The sequence below is a fragment of the Salvelinus sp. IW2-2015 genome, linkage group LG13, assembly GCF_002910315.2.
Source record: "Salvelinus sp. IW2-2015 linkage group LG13, ASM291031v2, whole genome shotgun sequence".
NCBI classification, from domain to species: domain Eukaryota; kingdom Metazoa; phylum Chordata; class Actinopteri; order Salmoniformes; family Salmonidae; genus Salvelinus; species Salvelinus sp. IW2-2015.
Window position 1 is genome coordinate 44,215,545 of NC_036853.1, and position 11,328 is coordinate 44,226,872.

The window sequence follows — 11,328 nt, forward strand, 5'->3', positions numbered from 1 at the left end:
TAGAAATAAATAGAGAAAGACGCGTAGATGTGTTGGTGAATAGACGCAATTGCGGAAGATGACGCTAAAACATGTAGCCAATGAACGTTGGCAGAGTTGGTGTCATCTGATTGGACAGTTTATAATGGAGCAAATACATAGAAAGTAGCTAATTTCATTCATCTTGTTTGATACATAAGCCAATGTGATGTTTGTATGACAAAGTAGCTTACCGTTGTTTTCTGGGGAAAAATACATTGTATTCCATTCTATTGTATGCTATTGTATTGTATTGTATTCTATTTGTTATTTATTTTTTTGTGCATTGGCCTCAGTCATTCATTGATTCATTGATTCATTCATCCTTCCGAAGCAAACGTGTAAATGTTTGTATACTCATAATTTCACTCATATAAAAATAAGGAAATTAAATAGGCTGGGATGTATCTATTTGCATAGTCATCCAGTGTGTGTGTTTGTGTGTGTGATGTGGGTAGTTGGCTACAAATGGGATCCACCTAAAGGTTTAGGGGCAACTTAAATCCTAAATCTATGTCTTAGGCATCGTTCATAATCTCAAATTATTTCAGTTTAAAAGATGGGTTTTCTCTCTCCATAGGACAAAATGGTTTGTCCTTGTCTCCTCTGTCATGCAATCTGCGGTGATCTGAAAACACAGAAGAGGTGAAGTCAATGTGAATGATGATGTGTTCAGAGAATTTGCTTACGCCTGTCAAATTATTTCAACTCACTCCTGATGATGAATGGAAGGACTATTGAAATGCACAGAGGAAAAGCATGCATCCCGTTGTACTTTCCATATCCAGTTGATATTTATTTCCTCATGAACCCCCCCCCTCCCCCCAAATATAAACTTAACATGTTATGTGTTGGTACCATGTTTCATGAGGTGAAATAAAATATCTCAGAAACTTTCCATAAGCACAAAAACGCTTATTTCTCCCAAATGTTGTGTACACATTTGTTTACATCCCTGTTGTGAGCATTTCTCCTTTGTCAAGATAATCTATCCACCTGACAAGTGTAGCATATCAAGAAGCTGATTAAAGAGCATGATCATTGCACAGGTGCACATTGTGCTGGGGAAAATAAAAGGCCACTGTAAAATATGCCGTTTTGTCACACAACTCAATGTCACAGATGTCTCAAGTTTTGAGGGATTGTGCAATTGGCATGCTGACTGCAGGAATGTCCACCAGAGCTGTTGCCAAATAATTGGATGTTAATTTCTATGCCATAAGACCCCTCCAACGTTGTTTTAGAGAATTTGGCAGTACGTCCAAACCGCAGACTACGTGTAACCACGCCAGCCCAAGGCATTCACATCCGGCTTCTTCACCTGCGGGATCGTCTGACACCAGCCACCCGGACAGCTGAGGAAACTGTTTGTTTCCACAACTGAAGAATTTCTGGACAAACTGTCAGAAACCATCTCAGGGAAGCTCATCTGCATGCTCTTCGCCCTCACCAGGGTCATGACCTGACTGCAGTTTGGCGTCGTAACCGACTTCAGTGGGCAAATGCTCACCTTTGATGGTCACTGGCACGCTGGAGAAGTGTGCTCTGAATCCCAGTTTCAACTGTACCGGACAGATGGTGTCGTGTTGCGAGCGATTTGCTGATTTCAACGTTGTGAACACAGTGCCACATGGTGGCAGTGGGGTTATGGTATGGGCAGGCATAACCTATGGACAATAAACACAATTGCATTTTATTTATGGTAATTTGAATGCATGGAGATACCTTAACAAGATTCTAAGGCCCATTGTCATGCCATTCATCCGCCGCCATCACCTCATGTTTCGGCATGATAATGCATAGACCCATGTCTCAAGGATCTGTACACAATTACTGGAGGCTGAAAAAAAATCGAATTTCTCCCATTTTCCTGTATACTCACCAGACATGTCACCCATTGAGCATGTTTGGGATGTTCTGGATCGACGTGTACGACAGCGTGCTCCACTTCCCACCAATATCCAGCAACTTCACACAGCCATTGAAGAGGAGTGGGACAAGATTCCACAGACCACAATCAACAGCCTGATCAACTCTATTCGAAGGAGATGTTTCGCACTGCATGATGCAAATGGTGGTCACACCAGATATTGTCTGTTTTTTTAAAATCCATGTCCCTACCTATTTTTCAAGGTATCTGTGACCAACAGATGCATCTCGGGAATTCCCAGTTGTGGTCCTCTGTAGCTCAGTTGGTAGAGCATGGTGCTTGCTATGCCAGGATAGTGGGTTTGATGCATGGGACCACCCATACTTAAAATATATGCATGCATTTTACCTTTATTTAACTAGGCAGGTCAGTCAATAACAAATTCTTATTTACAATGACGGCCTACCCCTGGCCAAACCCAGATGACGCTGGGCCAATTGTGCGCTGCCCTATCGGACTCCCAATCCCAGCTGGATGTGATGCAGGCTGAATTTGAACCAGGGACTGCAGTGATACCTCTTGCACTGAGAGGCAGTGCCACTCGGGAGCCCATGACATGCATGATTGTAAGTCGCCTTGGGTAAAAGCGTCTGCTAAATGGCATTTATTAAATTATGTGAAATACATAGATTAGGGCCTACTGAATTAATTTAAATTGACTGATTTCCTGATATGAACTGTAACTCAGTATAAAAAAATAGAAATTGTTGCATGTTGCTTTTATATTTTTGTTCACTCTAAGAATCACATTTCCAAAGCAGGTTTTACCCTTGGGATTTCTATGATGGGCATAACACGCACTCTAGTATATGAGGCATGCAGGCCTCATCCGAGTTGATGATGAACTCCACTATCCAGAATTCTTTGCTGTTTAAAGCCAACCTTGAATATTTGCCTGGAGAAATGTTCATCTCACTGGTTGTACTAATTTTGTCAGCGACTTAAATAATTGGTATAATGACAACATATTTCATTGGTATCTCGGTTGAACAAGTTCAAACATTTTTGCAAAATGTTTTTTAGTTGGGCATATTTATAGTCAGCCCTTTGCCTTCTACGTTTAGGTCCCTAGCCTCCGGTGTCATTGGTGAATGACCGGAGATGTCGCATAGTAGATTGTTTGCCCGGCTGCTCTGTAAGTAGAACAACATATGTGTTCTCCTTAAAAGTCTTCAATGTTTAGTGTCTGGTAAATTAAGTGCTTCACGGAGCACGTTTTGCACGGGATATGTTGGTTCTTGCTCACAGGATAGCCATGGCACTCAGCGCTCGTGCCTCTATATTGGCTAACTCTTTTAGCATGCTGATAGTGCATCAATTTCAGGCCACAGTCCGAATTACTGAACTTTGACCGTGCTTGTCCTTTAGGCTTTCTATTTAGCATGTCAATTATATAAATGAGATTAGGACATGTAGTTAACTATACTGTAACTGTCATGTAGTTAGTTGTTTTGGTAGCTTGGTAAGCTAATGCCACCTAACGTTAACGTTACTCCCCCATTGTATTTTACGCTGCAAACAGCTAGTAACGCTTTCAATTTGTGATTTCCATCTCTTTATATGGAAGTAGCTACAGGCGATGTTGTTTGCAGTGTTGGGGGAAGCTACTAGTACTCTGAAAAGAGTTAACCAAGCTACCAATTATTTCACACTGAAAGAAACATAGCTTTAGTATACCTTCATTTTAAGAAATGGTTTACTTAATTAACTAAAGTTACTTTGTAAAAGTCGGTCACTACATCCAAACTGCTAACGTTAGGTGTAAAATGATCATCTGAAATGTCAGACTACAAGTTGCAAGAACAGATCACTTTGGGTTGATATGTTAACAGAATGTAGCACATTAAACACAAAGATGTTTAAAGTGAGAATTAGGCAGATCTGAAGCGGCGATGCCGAAAAATAAAGGAAATGATTGCCTACTTAACCCATTTACTTTTCGCTAAAAAAGTACTGTAGTTCTGGTAGTTAGCTACACTGCCACATGGCAAAAAAAAGTAATTAGTTAACTAATGACGACTCTACCTAGATTTGAATTTAGTTCAACTAACGTTACCACCAAGATACTGCACATTGTAGTTCAATTAACGTTACTTGTTGAACTACATGTAGTTCACTACTCAAACTCTGGTTGGTTGGTATGAAATGACTTAAGTCACCCATCTATTCCGTCCCTTCTCTCAGTTGTTTTTAGCATATCATTGCTCTACAATAGCAATGGGCTAAGGCGATGCTCCATTAGCCGTTACAGGATAAGTAAGTTCATGTTTGGCATAGCATAGATCATTTACGACCATCCTTAACTTGGCGATAGGTTTGGCCGAATCGAGAACGAAGGTGGTATCGTTAAGGTTGGTTTCAAATTCTGTGCTACGCCAAACAGCACCTATCCCGTAACGGCTAATGTAGCATCACATTAGCCTGTTATAATCTGCTAGCTACACATTGACCAGCTCATAGAAATAGCATAGGTCAAAAGCTCATAGGGTTCTTGGCTAATTCTGTGGACCAGCTGCCCCTTAGCAGAAGCCTGAAAATAACCTTATCAATCAGTATCCTATCAGACCCTATCAATGTTTTTTTAATGGATTCTTTGCCTCAGTTTAGTTCAATGCTCAAAACAAATGGAGGACAAACGACAACATGAAGTGTTAACCGTTAGCTAGCAAACGAACGATGTTGCCCTCTGTTTAAGCAAGCCTTCATTGCCAAATAGCAGAATTTCCACTTCCACTTCTGAATCTCACAAATGTCTGTAGATTACTATACACATTCATGGTCATTTGTTTCATTTCCCTTATTTATAACTTGCCTTTTGTCAAATAATAATCTCACCATGACTGTCATACAGAACTGCACAGACTAATGCCGTTCATAGGCTTATTTTGGCGGGTAGGAGCATTGGGCCAGTAACCAAAAGGTTGCTGGATCGAATCCCCAAGCTGACAAGGTAAAAATCTGTCTTTCTGCCCCTGAGCAAGGCAGATATCCACACCTGGGGAACAGTAGGCTGTCGATTAAGGTTGTCCCCCACACCTTTCTGATTCAGAGGTGTTAAATGCGGAAGTCACATTTCAGTTGAATACGTTCAGTTGTACAACTGACTAGGTATCCCCCTTTCCCTGCCTTCCAATATCAATCATGAGAGAAAAGGCACAAAGGACAGCAAAAACACACTATGTAGGCCACTATGCTTGGATAATGTATGTGTGTTTTACTGCTGACAGTTGTACTGTAGGTTTTGGAACATAGGCCCAGAGCCTATCAGGTCTGTTTAATTTGATTTAAAGTAATCAGAGGCACATGTGACAACAGCTCAGGCAACAACACTGAACTGTCTCCTAGATGGCAATCCTTCTCCCCTTTCCATCATGATGTGACAATAGTGTTTTTTGGAAATGTCACCTGTGTGTGGTTTCACTTACCTCTCCTTCTGTCTCCGTTTGCAGTGCAGCAAACTGGAGTAAGGAGCTGTTATACTGCTTCAAGAAAGAACCTCTACATTGATAAAGACACCAAGGTCATTTGCCAAGGCTTCACAGGGAAGCAGGTATGTAGGCTACACAACACCCGGCCGACACTGGCTGCTGTCTGCGTTCAACTGGGTTGTGTTCATTACGGCACTCAAAGGAAATCTTAACCGTTGCAACTGAAATTATTGAAAATTTGCATTCCCTATTGAACAAGTCCAGGTAGTCCCTCCCTGTCTGCTTTCATCCGTTTGGTCCCGAATGAACACAACCCTGATTGGGTTATCTGTTGGCAGTGAAACACAATAACCCAATCAGGGTTGTGTTTCACTGTCAACAGACATAGTTGACGATCTACCTACAGTAGCACAGTAGCTAGCTATCTGCATCTGAGCACTTTATCCCCAGATAAATGACAGCATAATCTCGTTCCCCAATAATGTCTTAGTTGAGGATGGAAGGCCCAGTCAAAAGAAGAGTATCGGCATCATTGTCCAACAAGTGAACAACTCTCTCCTCTTCCACCTTGTAGGTTAATACCCCCCCCCCCCTCCTCTCCAACATCTCTTCATCAACTTAATATAGGGTTATTAAATATAGTTCTTCTAATGAACACTCATGCTAATTAGAAAGGGCTGAGCAATGACTCAAGTGTCGCTGCTGCGCACCGACTTTCCTCTATGGCTTGATAAGCAAACCATACTTCAAATTCATTGTCCGCTCATTAGTGGATGATGGCTAGGACCACCACCACCGGAGAAAAGAGCAAAGTGAGCAGACGGTGCGCGTTGCATTATAAATGAACAGAGGAAGAAAAAAGATGAGACTGGTGGAGGGAAGAAATATTGAAAATTTTAAAGATATCTGCATTGCGAGGGGGAAAAAAAGTGCTGGCTCAGTCTTTCCTTTCTCTTTACTGCTGGTAATTATAGTTTTAACATTAGGGTCATTGATTTGGACGTGTCGTAGTTGGCCCTCGTAGCCACTTATCTATAGCGTTTCTAGACAGCCTCTGTAATTATTAACTGAGAAGGCTGATGGAACTTGGCAGGTTGAATATTAATATTACTTTTAAAGTGATTGTATGTGATGCCAACCTAAGCCCCTTTCACTTACAGGCAAATCCTAACTTACACTTAAGTAGAAATTTCACTTAGTCTCCCATTGACCTAAATGCATGACTAAGTGACAATTAGACACAGTAAAATACCTGAATATCATTTACCAAATCTCCTTTCTGACCACCATTCACATACTCCTTGATTTACCTGCTGTTGTACCTAGTCTTAATATGCTGGCGGTGTCCGTGTACCCATCCATTTCAGCTTGATTCCCATGCTCCCTCCCTCTGCCGGCACTGGGCACCATTCTGCCCTGTTGATTAATGGTGGATGGCAGGCCTGTTCTCCTCATTCCCTTATACCTGGTTTTAATATCTCAAGGTTTGCGGTTGGTGCCGCAATTGACCGGGACAACTCCCCGCTCCATCTATCACAGTCAGCCGCTGCCTCACTTCCCCTTGGCCCTAATCCTTTGAACTGAAGGAACTCCACGATATTGCTTCCATCTTACAGATCAGCAATCAAACATTGAAGTGGGCTAAGGTCAAGAGAGAAACGACTCGGTGGATTGGAACTAGCTGATTCTCTCTGATTCTTCCTCCTTCTCTCCCTCTCTAGGGGACGTTTCACAGTCAGCAGGCAATCGACTATGGCTCCCGGCTAGTCGGTGGCGTATCCCCCGGCAAGGGGGGGAGGACACACCTCGGCGTGCCCGTCTTCAACTCTGTCAAGGAGGTTAAATGTGTTCCACTATTTCTTGTCTCTGGTCTTATTCAGCCCTAAGCGAGACCTGGTTCTCAACTGACTTGCCTGGTTAAGAAATGGTTAAATAAATACATTGATGAATAGCAAGCCCTAAATTCACCATGTCCCTCTGTCCGCACCTACAGGCGAGAGAGGGCACCGGGGCAGAGGCCACAGTGATCTACGTGCCCCCTCCGTTCGCGGGTGCCGCCATCATCGAGGCCATTGATGCCGGCATGCCCCTGGTGGTGTGCATCACAGAGGGCATCCCCCAGCAGGACATGGTCAAGGTCAAACACAAGCTGCTGCGCCAGAGCATCACCCGCCTGATCGGCCCCAACTGCCCCGGAGTTATTAATGTAAGAATACATGTATACACACACAAGCTGCTGCGCCAGGGCACTACGCGCCTCATTGGCCGCAACTGCTCCAGAATGATCAACGTAAGAGGCTAGAACACACACACACTTTTGGTATTAACTTTGTGTTTTCTTATTTTGCAGCCGGGAGAATGCAAGATCGGGATCATGCCGGGCCACATTCACAAGAAAGGAAGGATTGGTGAGATATTTGTGCCTGGCTCACTTGCATTCATCTCAGTGACACATTGAATAAAATCCGCTTTTACTTGGCAGCAGTGTCATAATGCTGACAGACCAACAGCTTGTTCTGTTTGTTATGGAAAGTTAACAGTAGGTTAGAGATCCCACGATACGTGCTTCAGTCTCCAAAATGACATGCGTGTAGTTGAATCGGGAGAATGAGTCAGAGAAGTGAGAAGGAGAAAGGACCTCTGCCCATTTGGCTATCCGCGCTAGTCGCTCAGCGAGCGACCATGCGGTTTATTTTCTTCACTGTCTCACGGCAGACAGTTTGAGAAGATGTCAGTGCTACGGCCCTGTAGGCACTAGGCATCAGACTCAGCCATAGCAAATGTTTCTCCAGGTGCGTTGGAGGCTATAGTAGGACTGGCTCATTGTAACGTCTGGAATGGAATTAATGGAACGCTGTCAAACACATCAAACATATGGAAACCACATGTTTGACTCTGTTCCTTTTATTCCATTCCAGTCATTACAATGAACCCATCTTCCTCTAGCTCCTCCCACCAGCCTGCGCTGGTGTAGTGATGGAGTGACTGCTGGGGAGCTGCATCGCTGCACTGACATCCTAGACCACTTGCTGCTCATTGCAAAGGCATACAGTGCGTCCCTAATGGCACCCTATTCACTATAGTCTATGTGGCTCCAGTCAAACRTATTGCACTATATAGTGTTGGGTTTGACATTTTGAACATTGAGATATTAAATAAATGATAGAGAAGAAGCCTTGAATAGAAAGAGTGGGAGAGAATGGGTTTTATGTCAGAAGTTAAGGGTTCTCTGTAGAAAGGCTTTGGAATGGATTTGATGGAGGAGAGGAGAGCGACGTGTTGATATAGGGAAGACGGATGGATATCTGTGGATTAGGTGAAGGAGGGTTTGAGGTCAGGGGGTGAGGACAGTTCCCCTTAAGGGAATAATCAGGGTTTAGTATCTGGTTACCTTCTTCCTGTTGGGCATAAACTAAGGATTGGAGAGAGGGAGTGTCTTAAGTAGGATGTATTAACTGTGATGGAGAGAAATGTTTTGCTGTCTGATTACAGCTGTACAGAACCTTTGGGAAGAATTCAACTTGGTTAAAGCTTCTCTAGTGTCCGTGGGTTATTTACTCTGACAAATAAGAACCTGGCAATAGGGTGCAATTTGGGCTGCACCCATACAGTATAAATATATGTCCTTTCCCATACTTAAATGCATTCTTCCTCCTTACCTCTCAAGAAGGGGGAAAAGGGAAGGATGCTTGTTAAGAGAATTGGAACTTGTCCTCATTCTCTTCTTATCTTTCAGGCATTGTCTCAAGGTCGGGAACTCTCACATACGAAGCTGTGCACCAGACTACACAAGTTGGCCTGGGACAGTCTCTCTGCATTGGTACGTGGGACTAAACGTTATGATATACAGATACTGCAAATTTATAAACCGGGGATATACAACTTTGATGGGATGGGGGCCACTAAAACATCTGAACTGATAATGAGGGGCCTCAGTGGCTCGCAGGTCTGCGTACCCACCCATGCAGTCAAAGCCGGCCCTAGCCTTTTGAGAGCCCAAAGGATAATTTCAGCAGAGAGAACATTCTGAAGTTTTAGAGTAATTTCATGCAATTCTACACTTTGCCATGGGGCAGAGAGAAGATTTTTCTGCGGGACTACAAAAAGGTCTGCTAGTTGCCCACCCCTGGTATAGACAAAATACAGCGCCTTCTGACAGAATTCAGACCCCTTGACTTTTTGTTACGTCACAGCCTTATTCTAAAATTGATTAAATCGTTTTTTACCCCCTCATCAATCTATACACATTACCCCATAATGACAAAGCAAAAAAAAGTTTGTATACATTTTTGCTAATTTATTTATATATATATATACACTGCTCAAAAAATTAAAGGGAACACTAAAATAACACATCCTAGATCTGAATGAATGAACTATTCTTATTAAATACTTTTTTCTTTACATAGTTGAATGTGCTGACAACAAAATCACACAAAAATTATCAATGGAAATCAAATGTATCAACCCATGGAGGTCTGGATTTGGAGTCACACTCAAAATTAAAGTGGAAAACCACACTACAGGCTGATCCAACTTTGATGTAATGTCCTTAAAACAAGTCAAAATGAGTCTCAGTAGTGTGTGTGTGGCCTCCACGTGCCTGTATGACCTCCCTACAACGCCTGGGCATGCTCCTGATGAGGTGGCGGATGGTCTCCTGAGGGATTGCCACCCCACACCATGACTGACCCACCGCCAAACCGGTCATGCTGGAGGATGTTGCAGGCAGCAGAACGTTCTCCACGGCGTCTCCAGACTCTCACGTCTGTCACATGTGTCAGTGTGAACCTGCTTTCATCTGTGAAGAGCACAGGGCGCCAGTGGCGAATTTGCCAATCTTGGTGTTTCTGGCAAATGCCAAACGTCCTGCACGGTGTTGGGCTGTAAGCACAACCCCCACCTGTGGACGTCGGGCCCTCATACCACTCTCATGGAGTCTGTTTCTGACCGTTTGAGCAGACACATGCACATTTGTGGCCTGCTGGAATCATTTTGCAGGGCTCTGGCAGTGCTCCTCCTGCTCCTTCTTGCACAAAGGCGGAGGTAGCGGTCCTGCTGCGGTTGTTGCCCTCCTACGGCCTCCTCCACGTCTCCTGATGTACTGGCCTGTCTCCTGGTAGCGCCTCCATGCTCTGGACACTACGCTGACAGACACAGCAAACCTTCTTGCCACAGCTCGCATTGATGTGCCGTCCTGGATGAGCTGCACTACCTGAGCCACTTGTGTGGGTTGTAGACTCCCTCTCATGCTACCATAGAGTGAAAGCACCGCCAGCATTCAAAAGTGACCAAAACATCAGCCAGGAAGCATAGGAACTGAGAAGTGGTCTGTGGTCACCACCTGCAGAACCACTCCTTTATTGGGGGTGTCTTGCTAATTGCCTATAATTTCCACCTTTTGTCTATTCCATTTGCACAACAGCATGTGAAATGTATTGTCAATCAGTGTTGCTTCCTAAGTGGACAGTTTGATTTCACAGAAGTGTGATTGACTTGGAGTTACATTGTGTTGTTTAAGTGTTCCCTTTTTTTTTTTGAGCAGTGTATATATCTGATATCACATTTACATAAGAATTCAGACCCTTTACTCAGTACTTTGTTACAGCTTCTTTGGCAGCGATTACAGTATTGAGTCTTCTTGGGTAGACGCTACAAGCTTAGGACACCTGTATTTGGGGAGTTTCTCCCATTCTCGCAGATCCTCTCAAGCTCTATCAGGTGGGATGGGAGCATTGCTGCACAGTTATTCTCAGGTCTCTCCCGAGATGTTCGATCGGGTTCAAGTCCGTGCTCTGGCTGGGCCACTTAAGGACATTCAACGACTTATCCCGAAGCCACTCCTGCGTTGTCTTGGCTGTGTGCTTAGGGTCGTTGTCCTGTTGGAAGGTGAACCTTCGCCCCAGTCTGAGGTGCTGAGCGCTCTGAAGCAGGTTTTCATCAAAGAATTTA

The 11,328-nt window shown here is 43.7% G+C and overlaps 1 protein-coding gene across 1 annotated transcript in view; it reads left to right on the plus strand.

Moving 5' to 3' along the window:
- The first annotated feature begins 2,981 nt into the window (after positions 1 to 2,981).
- The window catches only part of LOC111971559 (succinate--CoA ligase [ADP/GDP-forming] subunit alpha, mitochondrial), a 22,031-nt gene continuing 13,684 nt past the window's right edge, over positions 2,982 to 11,328 (plus strand). The window contains exons 1-6 of the mRNA XM_023998392.2: positions 2,982 to 3,083; positions 5,398 to 5,498; positions 7,098 to 7,214; positions 7,370 to 7,582; positions 7,727 to 7,784; positions 9,113 to 9,196. Of these exons, the coding sequence (XP_023854160.1) occupies positions 3,050 to 3,083; positions 5,398 to 5,498; positions 7,098 to 7,214; positions 7,370 to 7,582; positions 7,727 to 7,784; positions 9,113 to 9,196 (607 nt within the window). The 5' untranslated portion in view covers positions 2,982 to 3,049. The remainder of the gene's footprint in view (positions 3,084 to 5,397; positions 5,499 to 7,097; positions 7,215 to 7,369; positions 7,583 to 7,726; positions 7,785 to 9,112; positions 9,197 to 11,328) is intronic.